General features: G+C 40.0%; 1 protein-coding gene across 1 annotated transcript in view; it reads right to left on the minus strand.

Moving 5' to 3' along the window:
• YIPF4 (Yip1 domain family member 4) overlaps positions 1 to 12317 on the minus strand; it is a 33545-nt gene extending 21228 nt beyond the window's left edge. Inside the window, exon 1 of the mRNA XM_086327531.1 lies at positions 12010 to 12317. Within this exon, the coding sequence (XP_086183657.1) occupies positions 12010 to 12088 (79 nt within the window). The 5' untranslated portion in view covers positions 12089 to 12317. The remainder of the gene's footprint in view (positions 1 to 12009) is intronic.
• Between the last annotated feature and the right edge of the window lie 11820 nt (positions 12318 to 24137).

Consider the following 24137-nt stretch of genomic DNA (forward strand, 5'->3'; position numbering starts at 1 on the left):
CTGTTCAGTCACTCAGTTGTATCCAACTCTTTGTGACCCCAGAAGAAGACTGCACCCAAGTACTGCATTTTGGACTCTTTGTTGACTACGAGGGCTATTCCATTTCTTCTAAGGGATTCTTGCCCATAATAGTAGATATAATGGTCATCTGAATGAAATTCACCCATTCCGGCCCATTTTAGTTCACTGATTCCTAAAATGTCAATATTCATGCTTACCATCTCCTGTTTGACCAATTCATTCATGAACCTAACATTCCGGGTTCCTATGCAATACTGTTCTTTATAGCATCAGACTTTACTTTCACCACCAAATACATCCAAAACTGGGCATTGCCTCTGCTTTGGCTCAGACTCTTTATTCCCTCTAGAGCCATTTCTCCACTCTTCTCCAGTAGCATACTGGGCACCTACCAACCTGGGGAGTTCATCTTTCAGTGTCATATCAGCCTTTTCATACTGTTCATGGGGTTCTCAAGGCAAAAATGCCAAGTGGTTTGCCATTCATTCCCTTCTCCACTGTACCACGTTTCTGTTAGATAAATCAACTAGCTAACAGAAACGTATTTTATTTGCTTTATGAGTCTTTTAACTCTTACTCTGAAATAATTATAGATTCACAGGAAGTTCCAAAAAAGTTTTATGTACCCTTCACCCTGTTTTCACCCAATGGTACCATTACATATACTATCAAAACCAGGACACTGACATTGATACAGTCAATACAACTTATTCAGATTTTACAAGTTTAAAGCGCACTTATTTGTGTTTCTGTATGTATTTGTTGTTGCTGTTCAGTTGATAAGACACGTCCAACTTTTTTGCAAGTCGGACTTTCACCACCAGGCTCCTCTGTCCATGGGATTTCCCAGGCAAGAATCTAGAGTGGGTTGCTGTTTTCTTCTCCAGGGGATCTTCCCGACCCAGGGATCAAACCCACATCACCAGCACTGGCAGGCAGATTCTTTACCACTGAGCCACCAGGGAAGCCCTGTATGTACGTACAGTTCTATGCAATTTTACCACATTTTAGATTTGTCTGCTGCTGCTGCTAAATCACTTCAGTCGTGTCCGACTCTGTGTGACCCCATAGACAGCAGCCTACTAGGCACCTCCGTCCCTGGGATTCTCCAGGCAAGAACACTGGAGTGGGTTGCCATGTCCTTCTCCAATGCATGAAAGTGAAAAGTGAAAGGGAAGTCGCTCAGTTGTGTCCGACTCTTCGCGACCCCGTGGACTGCAGCCTACCAGGCGCCTCCATCCATGAGAGTTTCCAGGCAAGAGTACTGGAGTGGGGTGCCCTTGCCTTACAAATGCCCTTGCCTAATACCTTACAAATTTAAAATTATGAAAATAAATGTGAATTTTTTAAAAAGGTAAATCTGGCATAACTACCTTTTTTCCATCTCCAAGAAAGGTTGAGTCATTTTCAAACAGGAAACAAAAGCTAATTCTTGCACCCATTATAAATCATATACTGTTTCATAAGCATACTGTATAAAGGATATTTGTGATAATACCTACATGGATATAATGTTTTTAAAAATGAAGTAGGAAATTTTTTAAAAGGTAAAACTAAAGATTCCTCTATCAACACTACTAAATTGTATTAGAGGTGATATCTTTTTTGGAGAGGGGGAATATCACATAAAGTAGGCTAAATAGTTACCTTAACAGATTAACAGAAGATTACTGTTTACTCAAAAAGAGCATATTAATACAAAAACTACTGCATCATATGTCTGCAAATTACTGATTACAATCATGTCCTAAGAGTTGTATTGTGTTTATATAGGAGTGTCTTAGTCTGTTTAGGCAACTATAACGAAATACCATAGACTGTGGCTTGTAAACAATAGAAATGTGTTTCTCACAATCCTGGAGGTTGGAAGTCTAAAGTCAAGGTGTCAGCATGTTCAGGTAAGGGCTCTGTTCTAGCTGGCTGACTTCTCCTTGTGCATCCACATGGCAGAAGTGGGTAGGGAGCTCTAGAATCTTTTTTACAAGAGCACAAATCTCATTCATGAGAGCTCCATCTTCATGATCTCAGTACCTCCCAAAGGCTCCACTTCCTAACATCATCACTGGGCATTAGAATTTAAACATATAAATTTGGGGGGACACAACTATTCAGACCATAACGGGGTAGAAACGTTGAGCTCAAAAGGCAATATACTGAGCCCAGTTCTCTTCTGTAGACTTTAATCAACTGTCAGCTTAACATGTCAGCTTCACACTGTAGCTATTTCAAAAGCATCTAAAACTCAATATTCCAAAAGTGAATTCTGGATAAGGTCTTCCTCTAGCTTCTTATTTCAGTGAATAGTACCGCTATCCTATCCAGCATTGTAAAGCAGAAAGAAGTCTGATTATCCTTGACAGTTTCCTTCATTCACATGCTTCCCACACCATTCAACCACCACTAAATTCTATCACTTTTATCTCTAAATATTTTTTGAACCTGCCCGCTTTTCTCCATTTCTACCACCAGCACCAATCTAATGCAAACTATCATCTCCTGCCTGCGTGACTATAATGGTCTGCTAACTGCTTTCCCTAATTATTCTTCTTTCAATCCATTCTCACCTATAGCCAGAACAATCTTTCTTAAATGCAAATCTTTCATTGTCTAAAATCCTTCGGTGGCCTCCCATTGCTTTTTCAGCTGAATCTAATAATCTCCACATGCTCTATCCACTTCCTCAGAACAATCTTCTGTCTCCCGCCCCACCATGACCCTATGTTCCAGGCATATTAAGCCGCTCAGTTTTCTGAATGAACCAAGATCCCTCTAACCTTAGGGACTCTGTATCTGGTTGTTTCCTCCAATTTCAGATAATTAAATGCCACCCATTCTTCAATTCTATGGTATACTTATTTAAGAAATTTTCCATGATTTCCCTGACTAGATAACATTCCTTTATAGTCCCCTTGGCTTTTCCTCCACAGCACTTATTGTTTATAATAATATCGGTTCCGTTCAGTTCAGTCACTCAGTCATGTCTGACTCTTTGAGACCCCATGAATCGCAGCACGCCAGGCCTCCCTGTCCATCACCAACTCCCGGAGTTCACCCAAACTCATGTCCATCGAGTCAGTGATGCCATCAAGCCATCTCATCCTCTGTCGTCGCCTTCTCCTCCTGCCCCCAATCCCTCTCAGCATCAGAGTCTTTTCCAATGAGTCAACTCTTCGCATGAGGTGGCCAAAATACTGGAGTTTCAGCTTTAGCATCATTCCTTCCAAAGAAATCCCAGGGCTGATCTCCTTCAGAATGGACTGGTTGGATCTCCTTGCAGTCCGAGGGACTCTCAAGAGTCTTCTCCAACACCACAGTTCAAAAGCATCAATTCTTCGGCGCTCAGCTTTCTTCACAGTCCAATTCTCACATCCATACATGACCACTGGAAAAACCACAGCCTTGACTAGATGGACCTTTGTTGGCAAAGTAATGTCTCTGCTTTTCAATATGCTATTTAGGTTGGTTATAACTTTTCTTCAAAGGAGTATGCGTCTTTTAATTTCATGGCTGCAGTCACCATCTGCAGTGATTTTGGAGCCCAAAAAAATAAAGTCTGACACTGTTTCCATTGTTTCCCCATCTATTTCCCATGAAGTGATGGGACCAGATGCCATGATCTTAGTTTTCTAAATGTTGAGCTTTAAGCCAACTTTTTCACTCTCCACTTTCACTTTCATCAAGAGGCTTTTTAGCTCCTCTTCACTTTCTGCCATAAGGGTGGTGTCATCTGCATATCTGAGGTTATTGAGATTTCTCCCGGCAATCTTGTTTCCAGCTTGTGCTTCTTCCAGCCCAGCGTTTCTCATGATGTACTTGTACTCCTTTTCCTATCTGGAACCAGTCTGTTGTTCCATGTCCAGTTCTAACTGCTGCTTCCTGACCTGCATATAGGTTTCTCAAGAGGCAGGTCAGGTGGTCTGGTATTCCTATCTCTTTCAGAATTTCCACAGTTTATTGTGATCCACACAGTCAAAGGCTTTGCCATAGTCAATAAAGCAGAAATAGATGTTTTTCTGGAACTCCCTTGCTTTTTCCATGATCCAGCGGATGTTGGCATTTTGATCTCTGGTTTTTCTGCCTTTTCTAAAACCAGCTTGAACATCTGGAAGTTCACGGTTCACATACTGCTGAAGCCTGGCTTGGAGAATTTGGGGCATTACTTTGCTAGCATGTGAGATGAGTGCAATTGTGCGGTAGTTTGAGCATTCTTTGGCATTGCCTTTCTTTGGGATTGGAATGAAAACTGACCTTTTCCAGTCCTGTGGCCACTGCTGAGTTTCCACATTTGCTGGCATATTGAGTGCAGCACTTTCACAGCATCATCTTTCAGGATTTGAAATTGCTCCACTGGAATTCCATCACCTCCACTAGCTTTGTTCATAGTGATGCTTTCTAAGGCCCACTTGACTGCACATTCCAGGATGTCTGGCTAATATATTTGTGTGATTTTTTGGTTAATGTCTCTAAGTTCCCTGATGGGAGAAGCTAAGTGTGTTTGTTGCCCTTTTGTTTTGAACACGTTAACTCCAATACCTGTTACAGTACCTGGTCCATAGTAGGCAGCCAACAAATGTGTGCAAGTTGGATGAATTAATTAATGGAAGGGTACATAGCTGCACAGATCTTGAAAGAAAGTAATAAGAATGTTGAAGTTGAAAGTTCAATTTCAAAAATGAAAGTTGAGGGAAAGAAGACTTTTGTCATTCTGCAGTGTATTTTGGTAACACTGTAACCTACAATAACATGAAAAATAAAATATGTATCTAATGAACTGGAATGTACTAAATAAAAAACAATAGAAGCTATATTAAGAAAAGGCATTAGGGCTTTCCTGGTGGCTCAGTGGTAAAGAATCGACCTGCCAAAGTAGGAAATGGGTTTGATCTCTGGTCCAAGGAGATCCCACACGCTGTGGAGCAACTAAGCCTGTGTGCCACAACTACCGAGCCCAGCTGCTGCAACTACTGAGGCCTCTACGCCCTTAAGCCATGCCCCACCGAGAGAAGCCGCCGCAAGAAGCCCATGCACCGTGACCAGAGAGCAGCCCCCGCTCACCGCAACTAAAGCCCTGCAGCACAAAGACCCAGCACAGGCAAAAAAAAAAAAATGTAAAGGAAGAGATATTAGAGGGTTTTAATAAAGGAGATATACAAAATTATATTTGCACTCTGTAAACACAGTCCTTGGAGAAGGAAATGGCAACTTATTCCAGTATTCTTGTCTGGGAAATTCCATGAACAGAGGAGCCTGGCAGGCTACGGTCCATGGGGTCGAACAGAGTCGGACGTGACTTAGCGACTAAACAACAACCATAAACATAATTTTAGCTAGACTATGGAGGACTGATTTAAGGGTGGAGAGGTTAAGGAGGAAGTACTGTCAGTAAAGAACAGAGAAGAGAAACGGAAAGGACTTGAACTAAGGCAATGGAGCTATTCTGAAATAACTGGATGATCAACTGACTATGAGAAGGTGAAAGAGAGAATAGAGACAAGTTTCTGGACTTTGGAAGAGGAACTATATCACAAACATTAAGTCATTTTCTCTTTAGTACTTGTCTCATTTTCAACATTGGTTAAGCAATCCACCGATAAATATTTATGGCTTACTTATTTCTATAAGCCCTGAGAGTGATATAAAGAAGATACTTCAAAGAGTTTAAAATCCAATTGATCATATATCCAAACAATGGACTACTATTGAGCCAGAAAAGGAATGACTTACTGATACATACTGTAACATGAACAAACCTTGAAAGCATTATGCTGAGTGAAAAAAAAAGACACAAAAGGTCACATATTGTATTATTCTGTTTACACGAAATATCAACAATAGGCAAATCTCTAAAGTCAGAAAGTACATTAGAGGAAAAAAAAAGAAAGTAGAATAGTGGTTGCCAGGGACTGGAACACAGAAGCACAACAGCCTTATCTTAATGAAAAAGTATAATGTAGTCATCAAACATTTATTAAGTTCCTGCTATGAACCAGGCGCTGTGCTAACTCCAAGGAGCTCAAGCTATAAATCAGCATTGTTTTAGGTCTGTGAAGATTGGGAAGTATAAAATACAGGGACTCTTGTGCTCAGTCATGTCTGACTCTTTGTGGCCCAATGGATTGTAGCCTGTCAGACTTCTCTGTCCACGGAATTTTCCAGGCAAGAATACTGGAGTGGGCTGCCATTTCCTACTCCAGGGGATTGTCTCAACCCAGAGATCAAACCCTTGGCATCTCCTTCATTGGCAGGCAGATTTTTTTACCACTGAGCCACCTGGGAAGCAATATACAGGGACTGCCTCAGCCAATTACTACCTTTGTAATAATCATAAGGCTGTGATCAATGAAGAGGTTAAAACTGAAGAAAAAAAAAAAAGCCCAGGCTTAAATTGAAGAAAGCAGGGAAGACCACTAGGCCAATCAAAGTGAAAGTGAAGTCGCTCAGTCGTGTCCAACTCTTTGTGACCCCATGGTCTGTAGCCTACCAGGCTTCTCCGTCTACGGGATTTTCCAGGCAAGGGTACTGGAGTGGGTTGCTATTTCCGCCAATCAGGTATGACCTAAATCAAATCCCTTATGATTATACAGTGGAGGTGATTAATAGATTCAAGGGATGAGATTTGAGAGACAGAGTGAGGAACTATGGACAGAGGTGCGTTACACTGTACAGGAGGCAGTGACCAAAACCATCCCAAAGAAAAACAAATCCAAGAAAGCAAAGTGGTTGTCTGAGGAGGCTTTACACACAGCTGAGGAAAGAAGAGAAGCAAAAAGCAAGGGACAAATGGAAAGATATACCCAACTGAATGCAGAGTTCCAGAGAACAGCAAGGAGAAATAAGAAGGCCTTCTTAAATGAACAATGCAAAGAATAGAGGAAAACAACAGAATGGGAAAGACTACAGATCTCTTCAAGAAAACTGAAGATACCAAGGAACCATTTCACGCAGGGATGAGCATGGTAAAAGACAGAAACGGTAAAGACCTAACAGAAGCAGAAGAGATTAAAAAGAAGTGACAAGAACACACAGAAAAACCATACAAAAAGGTCTTAATGACCCAAATAACACGATGGTGCCTGATATCCAGGAGTCAGAAGTCAAGTGGCCCTTAGGTAGCATTACTACAAACAAGGCTAGTGGAAGTGACAGAATTCCAGCTAAGCTATTTAAAAATCCTAAAAGATGACACTGTTAAAGTGCCGCACTCAATATGCCAGTAAATTTGGAAAATTCAGCAATGGCACAGGACTGGAAAAGGTCAGTTTTCATTCCAATCCCAAAGAAGGGCAGTGTCAAATAATGTACAAACTACCAGGCAATTGTGTTCATTTTGCATGCTAGTAAGGTTATATTCCAAATCGTTCAAGCTAGGCTTCAGCAGTACATGAACTGAGAACTTTCAGATGTACAAGCTGGATTTAGAAAAGGCAAAGGAACCAGAAATCAAACTGCCAACATCCGTTGGATCATACAAAAAGCAAGGGAATTCCAGAAAAACATCTACTTCTGCTTCATTAACTATGATAAAGCCTTTGTGTGGGTCACAACAAACTGGAAAATTCTTAGAGATGGGAATACCAGACCACCTTAACTGCGTCCTGAGAAACCTGTATGCAGGTCAAGAAGCAACAGTTAGAACTGGACATGGAACATCAAACTGGTTTAAAATTGGGAAAGGAGTATGTCAAGGCTATATACTGTCACCTTGCTTATTTAACTTATATGTAGAGTGCATCATTTGAAACGCCAGGCTGGATGAATCACAAGCCTGGATCAAGACTGCTGGGAGAAATATCAATAAGCTCAGATATGCAGATGACACCATCCTACTAGCAGAAAGGGAAGAGGAATTAAAGACCCTCGATCAAAGTGCAAGAGGAGAGTGAAAAGGCTGGATTAAAATTCAACATTAAAAAAAAACGAAGATCACGGCATCTGGTCCCATCACTTCATGGCAAATAGATGGAGAAAAAAATGGAAACAGTGAGAGACTTTATTTTCTTGGGCTCCACAATCGCTGTGGATGGTGAATGCAGCCGTGAAATTAAAAGACACTTGCTCCGTGGAGAAAAGCTATGACAAACTTAACATATTAAAAAGCAGAGACATCACTTTGCTGACAAACGTCTATATAATCAAAGCTATGGTTTCTCCAGAAGTCATGTACGGACATGAGAGATGGATCATAAAGAGGGCTGAGTGCCAAAGAACTGATGCTTTTGAACTGTGGTGTTGGAGAAGACTCTTGATAGTCTCTTAGACAGCAGGGAGATCAAACCAGTCAAGCCCGAATTTTCACTTGAAGGTCTGATGCTGAAGCTGAAGCTTCAATACTTTGGCCACCTGATACAAAGAGCCTACTCACTGAAAAAGACCCTGATGCTGGGAAAGACTGAGGGCAGGAGGAGAAGAGGGCAACAGAGAATAAGATGGTTGGATGGCATCACCAACTCAATGGACATGAATCTGAGCAAACTCCAGGGGATAGTGAAAGACAGGGAAGCGCGGTGTGCTGCAGCGAGGTCTCAGAGAGTCAGACACGACTTAGTGACTGAACAACAACATCATAGTTTTTAAAGAATGTTCTTCCCTCTTTTCAACCTGAAGAACTTTTCCTTTAAACTGTACCTCATCTTTCGCTGAAGACGTCCTTGATCCCTTCCTGCACTTAACCACTTCTATTTTCAACCTCCTTTTTATAGTATTTATTATGTATGATGAATTTTTAAAAATCTATTAAGCCATTTTTTGGTGTTAGGGACTTCTTCATATGCAGTCCCTCACGTACAGACATACTCCCTTCATTCTACATAAAAAAACATTACTTATCTTTCACAATTTGACAAAATATTACCTCTATTAAATTGTCCCTGATCTTTCAGCTATAAAAAATGTCCTCCTCTCCTGACTGATCTTTCATAATATTCTAAATGAGAGCTTCTCACGCTTTAATACGCTACACGAATCACTGAAGGATGATCTTGTCAAAATGTATACTACAATTAAGCAGATTATTCTGCATTACTAGCGCCCAGCAATGCCAATGCTGCTGGTCTGTGGAAATGAAACAGGCAAAGAATCATTTATTTGTGTGATAAAAAATAAAGTCACAGGGTTGCTTTAAAGACTTCTATATAATATTTTACCTATGTATAACAGTATCGTTGTTGTTGTTCAGTCGCTAAGTCATTTCTGACTCTTCTGTGACCCCATGGACCCTGCCAGGCTCCTCTGCATTCTTGCATTTAAACACATGCATTTCATTACTGCTTTTGGATGTAGGTTTACACCACAGACTTGAATATTCAGTCTGGATTTCATTATTCACTTATTTATTCATTTACTGGCCATACATAGCTTATGTTCTTTTAACTAGTACATATGGACCCTGCTTTTATACACATTACCTTAAGCAGTTTTCACAATATTCTTATAAGTGTGCTTTTCATTTTACTTAATGTAAGTTTATAGGAGCTATGTAATGTCGTCAATATCACACAGCTACTGTCAGAGTCAGAAGTTTAACTGAAGTCTTCCGGTTCTAAATCCAGTAAGTTTTTAGCTATACCATCCAGGTGTGCTAAATTTTGTAGTCAAAAATGTGAATGTCATATGAGACAAAAGAAAGCAGAAATCATTTATTCCTTCAACAATTATGTTGTGATGTTTATATTCTGGGTTCTGTGCTAAGTACCGGATACAGAAAAGATTAGGGAAGTTTCTGAGTAACAGTTAAGCAAAGTTTCAGCAAGGAAGGAGTATTTGATTTCATCCTGGTGTAAGGAAGAGAAACTGCATTCTAAGCACGAGGACCAGGATACACATATATATGGATACAAACACCAAGGCACATTTTAGAACAAAGAACATGTACAGTTAGTAACAGTAAGTATTAAGAGACCTAAGCAGAATGTAGGACAGTATACATGAAAACATCTATAAGCTGAAAACATTCATGTTTAGACAAAAAAACATAAAAACAGAAAAGCAAGAATTTACATGGCATGCTTAGGAACCAGAGAAAAGACTTGGCGTCACAGAGTGAATGTTTATGTTAGAGAACAACAAAAAATAATTGTGGGGCCAGTTGATAATGAAACTCAAAGCAGCAGCAACACTGCTAACAAGGACTGAGCATTTAACTCTGCCAGATGTACTGCTTTGCATCTGCAAAATGTTTGCGCACTTGGCTACTATCATTCTCATTTTAAGTACATGAAAGCTGAGGTTAAGAGAGATTGAGTAATTTGCCCAATATCACATGAACAGTAACTGGTAAAGACACAACGGAAATCCAGGATTTTATACTTTATATACACTATCCAGTTTACAAAAATATATGAAAGCTGCATCATGATTTAGTGTAAAGAAATCTGAGGAGACAGAACACTAGCTCTTAATTCCAGATCCTTCGTGTGGAGGTTATTGAACTTTTCTAAGCCTCAGGTTCACTAAAACTCAGGAATAAAGCTCAGCAAGATTCTTAAAAAGATCAAACAAGTCGCTTGCTTAAAATAGTCTGTATATTCCAACTGTATAAGGTTATACACATGAGAATATTATTTATACACATATCTATCTTTGTCTGTATTACCCTAGATATATAGGGAGTCTATACAATCTTGGAGGATATGCGGACAAGTTTGAATAAACCTTATGGATTTTACTTATCCCAGGTTTCTTGGTTTTATGTATGGAGTCAATGGATTAGTTTGCTATATTATTATCAGATTTCTTCAGTGTATTTAAGAAAGGTAATTCCTGGGGGAAGGAAGGATATGAAAACTATAAACACAGATACAAATGTTTGAACAAACAGGCTGTGATACTAAATTACATAATTTTTTCTTAAAGTCTGGGAAATTAAGGTCACTTATTCCTCCCCAAGCACTAGGCTACCAAACGTAGATGTAACAAATTAAACTATTTTGGGTGGCTATACTTCACCAAATTTCGGTATTACATTTAAATGTATCAGCTATGTTCTCTATGATAAAATTTTTGTTTCACATTTTGAATTCTAGCCAAAATTACAGTACTTAAAAAAAAATAATAACACTCATAAAACAAAAACGAGGAAAGCAAAACAGAAAAAGGGAAAGCAAGTTGTATCAACTGAATATTACAAAACTAGTCTTCTCAGGAAACACACTATGTGTCCTTCTCGAGGATGAAATTTCTACAATTAAGAAAAATTTATTTTTTTTCATATTGAACAGGTAAGTCTCGTCAATGGAAAACTACTGGTTAACAAAGTCTAACGAAAGGAGCAGAGAAAGATTTCTGTTACAAAGAGTTTGGTAAAGTACACAGAAAAGGAGGAAAACAAATTCTCCCCTACTGTAGAAAAATCTCTCTAGCTTCCTCAAAACAGTATCTGGCGAAAATCTGGAGAACCTACTGGGAACACTAGGCTGGATTACAAGAAGTTTCAAACACATCTGGGTTTACTTCTCTGAACACTGTCAAATACCATGAAATAGGAGGAAAACTAGGGACGTAGGCAAAATACCAGATTCCATAAAAACCACGAACTCCTCGCGGGAGGTTAATACTTGCAGCGCCGAATCTACGCAAAAGTTATGTACTGATAAACAACAGAGCAACAGAGCCCTCCTTCTTCATTCTCATTCTCTGACACCGATCCCGGCCAATCTAACCATCAGTTTCTGAATTACAATAAGTCATTTTAGAAATAAAATCTTGGGTCCCGTGGGTGCACTCGAGGTGGGTGAGTCCGCCAGATAAACGGGACACCAGATGGTGTGGGGAGAGCCAGAAGCCGACCGAGTCACTTGGAAAGCTCCCCACGCCCCACCCTCGGCCACTCGGCCCTCTCGGAAGGCCCGGCGAACGCACAGGCTAGAGTCACCCGTAGGTCAGCTTGCTGTCCGTACCCACCAGGCCACAATCACCTCGGCATCAGAAACACCCCGCCGTGTCCGCCCGGCGTCCCCCGGGGTGACGGGCCCTTCGGGGGCCCAGTCTCACCTTCCGCGTCTGCTGAGGAGACAAAGGTGAAGTCCCCGTTAGTGGGGGTATACGCCGGGGGCGGGCCCGGCGGCTGCATCTCGCGGCCCCTCCGAGCCCGCGGCGGAGGAGGAGGCTGAGGCTGGGCCCAGGCCCCAAGGCCGCCGCGCCGCCGACCCGCACCCGCGCCCTAAGGTGGGACCCGTGAACTGGGAGATGCAGGCTGGGAGCAAGGCCGGAGACAACGCAGCTAGCCACGAAGCTATCCCCAAAGGTCTACCGAAGTGCCCTCCGTGGCGACCGCCCAGGAACCACGACGCCGGCGCCCTGACAGGACCATAACAGTGACAGCGCCGCTGTGATTGGCTCTTTGTAATCTGCTCTTCCATTGGCTCTCGGAGAAAGGTTCTGATTGGCTCTCCCTCTTGTTGATTGCGGAAGTTTACCCGGGACCGGAAGTTTACCCGGGACAGGAAGTTCATTTGTAATTCGTGGAAAACTCTGGCGTCTCACTTTTTTCATTTGTTTCCGTCAAGTCTCCTGCCTTTTGGCTTTTCTTTATATTTTCTACTTTTGTTAACTGGAGGGAGTAAAAATTTGAGAATTAGGAGTGTTTTAAACAAATCAGCCCTGGAATATCCCTAGATTCCCTTTCCTTTAGATATTAATTGTATCTCCCTCTCTTTTTAACGTTTTAATTTTGTATTGGGGTATAGCCAGTTAACAGTGTTGTGGTAGTTTCAGGCGAACAACAAAGGGGCTCAACCATACACCTACATGTATCCATTCTCCCCCAGTATCTTGACTTAAATTGTATATGGTCCTTAAGACTTACTTTTCTCATCTGTGAAATGAAGGGCTGGATTGGATACTTAAAAAGCTATAAATTTCCACTCAAACATTAGGGCGCTTGTCTACCACATTCCTCAGTGACTGAGGCAATTGAAGCCGGAAAAGGTAAGGAAGGAGCACAATTAGAAGAGCACCTATATCTTCTGAATTCTATTCCAGTGCTGTTTTCACAAGGTCCTGTCTGCTGATAAACTTGTTCAGTTGCTAAGTCATGCCCAACTCTTTAAAATCCCCATGAATTGCAGCATGGCCAGGCTCCCCTGTTCTTCACTATCTCCCAGAGTTTGCTCAAATTCATGTCCATTGAGTCCATGATGCTGTCTAACCATCTCATTCTCTGCCACCCCTTTCACTTTTTGCCTTCAATCTTTCCCAGCATCAGGGTCTTTTCCAATGAGTCCACTCTTCCCATCAGGTGGCTAGGTATTGGAGCTTAAGCATCAGTCCTTCCAATGAATATTCAGGGATGACTTCTTTTAGGCATGACTGGTTTGATCTTGCTGTCCAAGGGACACTCAAGACTTCTGCAGCACCACAGTTCAAAAGCATCAATTCTTTGGCACTCAGCCTTCTTTATGATCCAGCTCTCACATCCGTACGTGACTTCTGGAAAAACCACAGCTTTGACTGTATAGACTTTTGTCAGCAAAGTGATGTCTCTGCTTTTTAGTATACTGTCTAGGTTTGTCAGAGCTTTTCTTCCAAGGAGCAAGTATCTTTTAATTTTGTGGATGCAGTCACTGTCTACAGTAATTTTGGAGCCCAAGAAAATTCCAATACTTTGCCCACCTGATGCGAAGAATCTGACTCATTAGAAAAAACCCTGATAGAAAGATTGAAGGCAGCAGGAGAAGGGGATTACAGAGGATGAGATGGTTGAATGGCATCACTGACTCGATGGATATGAGTTTGAGCAAGCTCTGGGAGTTGGTGATGGACAGGGAAGCCTGGTGTGCTGCAGTTCATGGGGTCGCAAAGAGTCAGACATGACTAAGCGACTGAACTGAAGAAAATAAAATCTACTTCCACTTTTTCCTCATCTATTTGCCATGAATTGATGGAACCAGATGCCATGATCTTTGTTTTTTGAATGTTGAATTTTAATCCAGCTTTTTCACTTTCCTCTTTCACCTTCATCAAGAGGATCTTTAGTTCCTCTTCACTTTCTGCCGTAAGGGTGGTGTCATCTGCATATCTGAGGTTGCTGATATTTCTCCTGGCAATCTTGATTCCAGCTTGTGAGTCATCCAGACTGGCGTTTTGCATGATGTACCCTGCATAAAAGTTAAATAAGCAGGGTAATAATATACAGCTGTGATGTACTCCATTCCCAATTTTGAACCAGTTCGTTGTTCCATGTCTGGTTTTAACTGTTGCTTCTTGACCTGCATACAGGTTTCTCAGGAGGCAGGTCAGGTGGTCTGGTATTCCCATCTTTTAAGAATTTTCCACAGTTTGTTGCGATCCACACAGTCAAAGGCTTTGGCATAGTCAACAATGCGAAGTCGATGTTTTTCTGGACCTCTCTCACTTTTTTTATGATCCAATGGATGTTGGCAATTTGATCTCTGGTTCCTCTGCTTTTTCTAAATCCAGCTTGAACATCTGGAAGTTCACAGTTCACGTACTGTTGAAGCCTGGCTTGGAGAAATTTGAGCATTACTTTGCTAGCATGTGAAATGAGTGCAATTGTGCAGTAGTTTGAGCATTCTTTGGCATTGCCTTTCTTTGGGATTGGAATGAAAACTGACTTTTTCCAGTCCTGTGGCCACTGCTGAGTTTTCCAAATTTGCTGGCATATTGAGTGCGGCACTTTCACAGCATCATCTTTCAGGATTTGAAAGAGCTCCACTGGAATTCCATCACCTCCACTAGCTTTGCTCGTAGTGATGCTTTCTAAGGCCCACTTGACTGCACATTCCAGGATGTCTGGCTCTAGGTGAGTGATCACACCATCGTGATTATCTGGGTCATGAAGATCCTTTTTCTACAGTTCTTCTGTGTATTCTTGCCAGCTCTTCTTAATCTCTTCTGCTTCTGTTAGATCCTTGCTGTTCTGTCCTTCATTGTGCTCATCTTTGTAAGAAATGTTTCCTTGGCATCTCCAATTTTCTTGAGGGGATCTGTAGAAGAGTACAGATCTTGTTGTTTCCCCCTTTTCTTTGCACTGTTTTTTTTAAAGAAGGGCTTCTTTTCTCTCCTTTCTAATCTCTGGAAGTCTTCATTCAGTTGGGTATATCTTTCTCTCTCTCCTTTGCTTTTCACTTCTCTTCTTTTCTCAGCTATTTGTAAGACCTTCTTTGATAAACCATTTTGTCTTTCTGCCTTTCTTTTTCATTGGAGTGGTTTTGGTCACTGCCTCCTATACAATGTTACAAATCTCTCTCCATTGTTCTTCAGGCACTCTATCCAAGCCGCATTAATGTGATGTCCAATTTTTGAGAGAAGTTTTGAGGGTATAATGAGGACAGAGTTTGAGAGAGATAAATGATAGTTCAGCAGTAGAGCAATGGGAAGTCATGGCCATTAATGTGTAAAAGGAAATACTGACAGATTTCTCACAGGAGGTAACAATTAACTTGGTACTTAAAGGGTGTATAAAAATTTTTGACCAAAGAGATATGTGGGGCTGGCAGCCTGGGTCATCACATTCCAAAGATCTGGAAACTAGAAGTCATTTACTTTACTTGGAGCTTAAGTTACATGAGAGAGGATGGCTACAGATGTGATTGCATGAATAGGTAAAGAAGAAATAATGAACAATATTGCATGCTAAAAAATGTTTTATGAAAGTGTTGGGGGAGCCTTTAAAGGAATTAGAGCAGAGGAGTGACATACTAGATATTCTTGTTAGAATAATTACTTAGGATATCCACAGTAGTGGATGTTTTGATTTGGGGAGCAGAGACTTGTGTTAGACTTTAACAAAAATATAATGTCTTGGACTAAGGTTGCAGATTGGTAATGGGGAAGAAGAAACACTGAGACATATTAAGGATTAAGAATCCGCAAGGGATTCCAGGTGGTGCAGAGGATAGGAATCCACTGCTGTGCGGGGAACACAGGGTCAATCCCTGGCCTGGGAAGCCTCCACGTGCCTCAGGGCAGCTAAGCCTGTGCACCACAACTACTGAGGCTTGTGCCGTAGTTTCTGAAACCCGAGTATCCTGGAGCCCACGGTCTGCAATGAGAAGCCACTGTAGCGAGAAACCGGTGCATCACAACTAGAGGATAGCCCCTGCCCTCTGGAACTTGAGAAAGCCTGTGCACAGCAGCCAAAACTCAGAGCAGCGGTGGATACATAAATACTTTAAAAAGTATGCATTTGAAAAAACAGCCACTTCTCTCAGTCTATGAAGATTGGCTCTGTGTCATGGCAGTCCTTCACTGATTAGCTGGTTGTGCCCTGAACCTCGGGTCTTCACAACATGCCCCTCTCAGCATGGAATCCCCACTCTCATTCTTACCAAGATTAAATAGATTTTTCTTAAATGAATGTTTTTCCATTTGTACCCTGAGGACAATTTCTAGAGACTTTAAATAATTGTTTTTTCAAATAATTTTCTCCAATTAAACTGTGTTGTTGTTGGGGTGAGAGTGCTGAACTCTTTAGTCCACTTTGCTATAATTTTGTGCCCATCCTTTTAACTTTTCTGTATCCTTAAAGGCCAGATATGTCTTTTTGTAAACAGGACTTTTTCCCTAGAGTAACAACCTTAGCTTTTAAACTTGAGCATTGAGTCCATCTACATTCATTGTAGTTACCGGTGCATTGCTATTATTATTTTTTCCATCTTGTTTTGTGCTTTCTGTTTGTCTGCCTATTAAATTTAACTGTGTTTGGCTTCTCTTCTTTATTTTGATTATTTTCTCTCATTGTATTTTTTCATTTTACTAGTTTAGAGCTTATACTCTCTATTTCTATTTTCTTATCAATTGCAATGCACTTCTTTAAATCTTTTTTTAAAAAATTATTTATTTTTTAATTGAAGGATAATGGCTTTACAGAATTTTGTTGTTTTCTGTCAAACCTCAACATGAATCAGTCATAGGTATACATATATCCCCTCCCACTTAAACCTCCCTCCCATCTCCCTCCCCATCCCACCCCCATAAAAGCAAATCAAACAATCAACAAAGGATTAATTTCCAAAATACACATGCAATGCACTTTTAACATCTGTACTTAACTTATCAGGCTTCCCTGGTGGCTCAGACAGTAAAGAACCCGAACTTAACTTAATCACAGTCTAAAGTTAATCAATATTATTACTCTCTCGAGATAATACAAAAACTCTAGACCACAATAACTTTGATAAGCCCCAAACAACTTGGGTGTTAGTTCTAGAAGGTCTTGTAGTTCTTCATAGAACTGTTCAGCTTCTTCAGTGTTACTGGTCGGGGCATAGACTTGGGTTACCATGATATTGAACGGTTTGTCTTGGAAATGAACAGAGATCATTCTGTCATTTTTGAGATTGCATCCAAGTACTGCATTTCAGACTCTTTTGTTGACTATGATGGCTACTGCATTTCTTCTAAGGGATTCCTGCCCACAGTTGTAGATATAATGGTCATCTGAGTTAAATTCACCCATTCCAGTCCATCTTAGTTCACTGATTCCTAGAATGTCGACGTTCACTCTTGCCATCTCCTGTTTGACCACTTCCAATTTGCCTTGATTCATGTACCTAACATTCCAGGTTCCTATGCAATATTGCTCTTTACAGCATCGAACCTTGCTTCTATCACCAGTCCCATCCACAACTGAGCGTTGTTTTTGCTTTGGCTCCATCCCCTCATTCTTTCTGGAGTTATTTCTCCACTGATCTCCAGTAGCATATTGTGCACATACCAACCTGGGGAGTTCATCTTTCACTGTCCTATCTTTTTGCCTTTTCATACTCTTCATGGGGTTCTCAAGGCAAGAATACTGACGTGGTTTGCCCTTCCCTTTTCCAGTGGACCACATTCTGTCAGACTCTTGAGAGTCCCTTGGACTCAAGGAGATCAACCAGTCCATCCTAAAGGAGATCAGTCCTGAATTTTCATTGGAAGGACTGATGCTGAAGCTGAAACTCCAATACTTTGGCCACCTGATGCGAAGAGCTGACTCATTTGAAAAGACCCTGATGCTGGGAAAGATTGAGGGCAGGAGGAGGAGGGGACAACAGAGGATGAGATGGTTGGATGGCATCACTGACTCAATGGACATGGGTTTGGGTGGACTCCGGGAGTTGTGATGGACAGGGAGGACTGGCGTGCTGCAGTCCATGGGGTCGCAAAGAGTCAGACATGACTGAGCGACTGAACTGACTGAAACAATTTGGAAACTACTTTTGTTATAGATTTTGGTTCTCCTTCATGCTACTTTGTTACTCCACAAAAATTGATATTATGTTTTATATTGTCAGTGTTTATTTAGATTCCTTGCGCCCAATTTAATTTTCTTTAATCACCATTAGTTCTTTCACCTCTGACTTTCTACTTTTTTCTACCTGAAGTACATCTTTAAGATTTCCTTTATTGAAGATACAGTGGTGGAATAATGTGTGTTTTTATATACAGATGTCTTTATTTTCCTTCTATTTAAAAAAATGTTTGTATTGGGAACATCGTTGTGTGTGTGCATGTGTGTGCCGCTTCAGTTGTTCCCAATTCTTCAGTTGTGTCTGACTCCACGGACTGTAGTCCACCTGGCTCCTCTGTCCGTGGGATTCTCCAGGCAAGAATACTGGCGTGGGTTGCTATTTCCTCCTCCAGGTAACACCATTATGGGTCAAAAGTTACTATTTCTTAGCACATACTTCTCAAAAGGTATCCCCCTGTCTTTTGTTTTCTGGTTGCTATTGAGAAAACAGCTTCATTTCTTTGAAGATATTGTCTTCAAATATTGTCTTCTTTGGTTTCTTTTAATATGCCTTTGCCTTTCTATATGCAGAGAATGGATATTGAAATGAGTATGGTATGCATTTCTTTTTGTTTATATTACTTAGAACTTATTGCATAACCTGAACCTCAACATTGTGTCTTTCTTCAGTTCTTGAAATTTTTAGTTATTATCTTTTCCGATATTGTTCCTACTCTATTCTCTCTCTCCTCTCCTGAAACTCCAACTGGATGTATAACCATAATGGATAACATGTGCCTGATACTTACAGCTAATGGTTTCATGACTAAGTGCCGAGCATTATGGTAAAGCGTTACATTAAATCATTTAATCCTCATGACATTCTCCTTAAGTAGATACTGTTATTTTACCCACCTGATGGATAACGGCTATGAGGCAGAAAAGAGTTTATCACTTGTCAAAAATCAGGGAAATACTAAGCGGCAGGACTAAGATATGAACAGAAGTCATCTAACTCGAGTCTCAGCCACAGTGTTTGAAACTGCTTTGTATTTTGCTACTCTTCAGAGTTCATTACTCTTCCTTTGATGTTTAAGGATTTCTTTGTTTTTGTTCATTTTTTTTGCTTTTTTTTTCCCCACACAGCTCTGGGTGTCAACTGAATTTGGCACCTTAGCAATCATTTTGCAGTAGTTACAACAAAATTTAAGAGAGCAGTTTTTGATGTCATTACCCAGATGCTGCAACACACTCAGTAATCATTTTGTCAATGAGGATATAATCCTAATAAATTACAGACATTTGTTCCTCCAGTCCAGACTTTGGGCAGCTGAGGTCAGGATATTTGTGGGCTGTGATTCCTGTTTCAGGAATTCGTGTCCTGTTTTTTGTTTCTTTAAATAATGGGTTTGTTGACCTTCAGAAGTGGTACACATGCTATATTTAATTTGCCTACTTGACTTTCATGTTTTAAATATTGTTTAAGAGGCTAGTCTTCAGACTGAAAAACTTTAGTTGTGATGTTTATTGAAATTAACTCAAACTTAAGTGGGAAACTCATGAATTTTTTTGTTTTGTTTTGTCTTTTAGTTTATTGTCTTATCTTAAAATTATTACATGCTTATTGGAGAAAATTGTAAAGAAAAATCATCCTGTTGTATTACCTATAGAGGTAACCACTATTAACGTCTTAAACTGTTACAATACTTTTTGAAGTATTTATATATAAGCATATATTGTATTCCATAACATTAACATTTTCTGATGTCACCATGTTTTTTCTATAACATTTTAATGTTGCCTTTTATTCATTTACTGGATATATTATAATTTGCAAACTCTCTGTATTCATTGACTTTCTTTCCAAATTTTCATAATGATAAAACAGCACCATGATAAACAACCTTATAGCTGTACTTCTGTATTAATACATATTCATGAGTGTTTCCTTAGGATATATTTTTTAAAAGAGGAATAACTCAGATCAAAGAGTACGAATGTCTGAGGTTTTAAAATCCATATTTGTAAACTGTCTTCCAAGAGATAGTAACAAATTGTACCTCCATTGCCACAGCATAAGTGTTTCCCTACCCTCATCCTTGTTATTAATACTGGATATAATTATTTTTAAAAACACGTCAATTTGATGGATATAGCATTTTTTTGTTTCCATTTTCTTTCTTTTTTTGACCACACCACACAGCATGAGGATTTTAGGTCTAACCCGGGATTAAACCTTTGCCCCCTGCAGTGTAAGTGTGGAGTCTTAACCACTGGGCCACCAAGGAAGTCCTGAAACTATCATCTTAATGATTTCAATTATGATACTTCAGAGTGATTGAAAATGGAAGGGAATGTTTTCTATTTTGAACTAATACTAGTGAGATAAGAATGTAATACAACAAACTGTAGCATAAGGGCAAATAAATCCAAAGTGAAGTGAGGTCGCTCAGTCATGTCTGACTCTTTGTGACGCTATGGACTGTAGCCTACCAGGATCCTCTGTCCATCGGATTTTCCAGGCAAAAGTACTAGAGTGGGTTGACATTTCCTTCTCCTGGGGACCCTCCCAACCCAGGGATTGAACCCGGGTTTCCCGCATTGTAGGCAGATGCTTTACCATTTGAACCACCAGACCTCAGTCAATTGTCATTATATTTATAACCAAGGAAGCGTATGTTTATCCACTTGAATGGACAATAACTCCAGAAAAAATGAATTGAAAGTTTTCAAGATTTATTTAAGCATATTTGGAGCCAGTACATACCACTGCTGCTGCTGCTAAGTCACTTCAGTCGTGTCCGACTCTGTGTGACCCCATAGACAGCAGCCCACCAGGCTACCACTGCTAACTCATTTTTATCTTGGAAAATGACACTTTCATTCACTGAAGCCGGAAACTTGAATGTCATTATTGACTCCTCCCTTTCACTCACCCCTCAGGTCCCATCCAGTCTTGCTTGTTCTACATTTCAAATAGAGCTTGGAAGAAATTCTATGCATCTTCACTACTGCCACTCTTATTAAAGTTACTGTTATCTCTCGTATGGAAATCTGTGAACACTTCTTAACTGGTTTTGCAATGCAGCAGCTAAAGTGATCTTTTAAAACAGGAACACCATCATGCCTCTCTCAATGTAGAACCTTTTCATGGATTCCCACTGTATTTAGGATAAAATCCAAACTCTTTTCCCTTCTCCTGCATACCTCACTAGCCTCATCTCTTGTACTCTCCCACTTGCAGTCAGTCACCCAGGACAGTTTTCAATCCTCCGTGCTTGCTCTTCTCTATCTGGAAAGTTCTTCCTTGGCATTTTCAGGGCTGGTTCCATCCATTCTTGAGAACTCAGCTTAAATATCACCTTCCTAGATTCCTTGACTGCCATATTAGTCTCAATGATAGTACCCTGGCTATTTCTAGAACTTATCACAAATATGTCATTATGCTATTTATCTGCTCATTTATTTTAAATAATTTATTTATTTGGCTGTGTCTGGTCTTTGTTGTGGCATATGAACTCTTAGTTGTGGCTTGTGGGACCTTGTTCCCTGACCAGGGATTGAACTCAGGCCCCCTGCACTGGGAGAACAAAGTCTTAGCCACTGAACCACCACCAGGGAGGTCCCTGTTCATTTTTTTTTTTTTCATTTATTTTTTTTAAAGGGTGAATAAATGAAAGTGTAAATGCATGCAAAAACCAATTTAGATACCACTTTTCACCCATAGGATGGCTATAACAAAAAAGACAATAGCAAGTGTTGACGAAGATGTAGAGGAATTAGAACCATCATAACACCACTCTCATTATTTAAAGAAAACAGTGCCACTACTTTGGAAAACAGTCTGTCAATTTCTCAAATGGTTAAACATAGATGTACTGTATGATTTAGCAGTTTTACTCCTAGGTATATCCCCAAGAGAAATGGAAACTTATGTCCACACAAAAATTCATTCACAAACATTTATAGCATCATTATGCATAATAGACAAAAGTGGAAATAGTCTAAATGTTTATCAGTTGATGAATGGATAAGTAAAGTTGGTATATCCATATAATGGAATATTATTTGGTAATAAAAAGTAATGAGTTAATGCTACAATATAGATGAATCTTGAAAACACTAAGAGAAAGAAACCAGTCACAAAAGAGTGCATATTATGATTCCATTTATATGAAATATCCAGAATAAGGGAGTCTCTAGAGACAGCAAGTAGGGCTAGGGCTAGAGGGTGTAGGGGTTAGGGATGACAGCTAAAGAGAGCAAGTTTTCCTTTTCATTTTAGAAAATGAAAATGTTCTAAAATTGACTGTGTGTATGTTGCATAAATGGGTATATAACATTAAGAATATACTAAAAGCTACTGAATTGTACACTTTAAATAAGCAAAGTGGAAGATATTTGAATTATATCTCAATAAAAGCAGTTTAAAAAGATAAGTGAATGACCTTGTGCAGAAAGTGAATAATATCCAATCTGTAGTTTATTTGTGTATGTGTGTTAGTTGCTCAGTCATGTTCAACTCTTTTGCAACTGCATAGTCTGTAGCCCACCAGGCTCCTCTATCCGTGAAATTCTCCAGGCAAGAATACTATAGTGGGCTGCCATTCCCTTCTCTAGGTATCTTCCTGACAAGGGATCAAACCCAGGTCTCCTGCATTGCAGGTGGATTCTTTACCATCTGAGCCACCAGGGAAGCCCAGTTTATTTTTAGCAGTTAGTAAAAGACTGAACTTCAGTTTTAACATATTTCTGTTTAAATCTTATTCTGCCACTTATTGGTTATATGAGACTGGGGAAGTTACTCCTCTGTAAATTGAGGATGATAATCATGTCGTAGGCGAGGGTTAAATGACATAACCTGCATAAAAACAATTAGCAGAGTGGTTGGCACTTAGTAAACACTCAATATGTGTCATGGTAAAAAATATTCAGCAAACTAGGAACAAAAGAGTAGCTCCTCATTCTGATAAAGGACATATGCGGTAGACAGAATAACGCCCCCCCAAAGAAAGAGTCAGACATGACCCAGCGACCAAACAACCAACAACAGCAAAGATGTCCACATTCTCATACCCAGAACCTGTGAACACATTACGTTATGTGGCAAAGGGAAATTAAGATTGCAGATGGAATCTTTGCCATCTTGTGGTAACAAACTTAAATATGACAGAAAAACACAAAACATGAAAGAAACAAATGGTGACTTGAACTTCATAAAAATTAAAAATGGTTGAAGATTTTGTTAAGTCAATGAAAAAACACACCACAAACTGGGAGAAAATATTCACAATCCATATATCTGACAAATGATTTGCCTCTAGAATAATTAAAAAATTGTTACAGCTCGTCATTAAAAACATGGACAAAAGATTTGAACAGATGTTTCACCAAAGAACATATTCTTTTGATCAATAAGCATATTAAAAGTACACAACATTGTTAGTCACAATGGAAATGTAGAGTATAACCACAATGAGATGCTCCTGCAGGCTCATTAAACAGCTACATTGAAGAAGACTGATATGGGACTTCCCTGGTGGTCCAGTGGTTAAGAATCTGCCTTCCAATGCAGGAGACACAGGTTCGATCCCTGGCCGGGGAACTATTAACAAGTCCTACACACTGCAAGGCAACAAAGCCCGCGTGCCCTAGAGATTGCGCGTCGAAATTAGAGAAGCCCGCATGCCGCTGTGAAGATTCTGTGTGCCACAACCAATAACCACACAGCCAAATAAAAATAAACATTTTTTTAAAAAGAAAAAGACTGATAATACTAAGCACTGGAGAGGACGTGTATGTGGAACTCTCATACACAAAAACAAACTTCAGTAGTTGCTAATAAAGTTGAAAACATATAGTTAACATGGGATCCATGAATTGTAAGTACTTACATAAAGAAAACCTATGTCTTTGCGAAGATTTCTAGGAAATGTTCATAGTAGAT

The sequence above is a fragment of the Bos grunniens genome, chromosome 11 (genome assembly GCF_055505025.1).
Source record: "Bos grunniens cultivar Pamir isolate PY7600 chromosome 11, Bosgru_T2T1.0, whole genome shotgun sequence".
Lineage (NCBI taxonomy): Eukaryota > Metazoa > Chordata > Mammalia > Artiodactyla > Bovidae > Bos > Bos grunniens.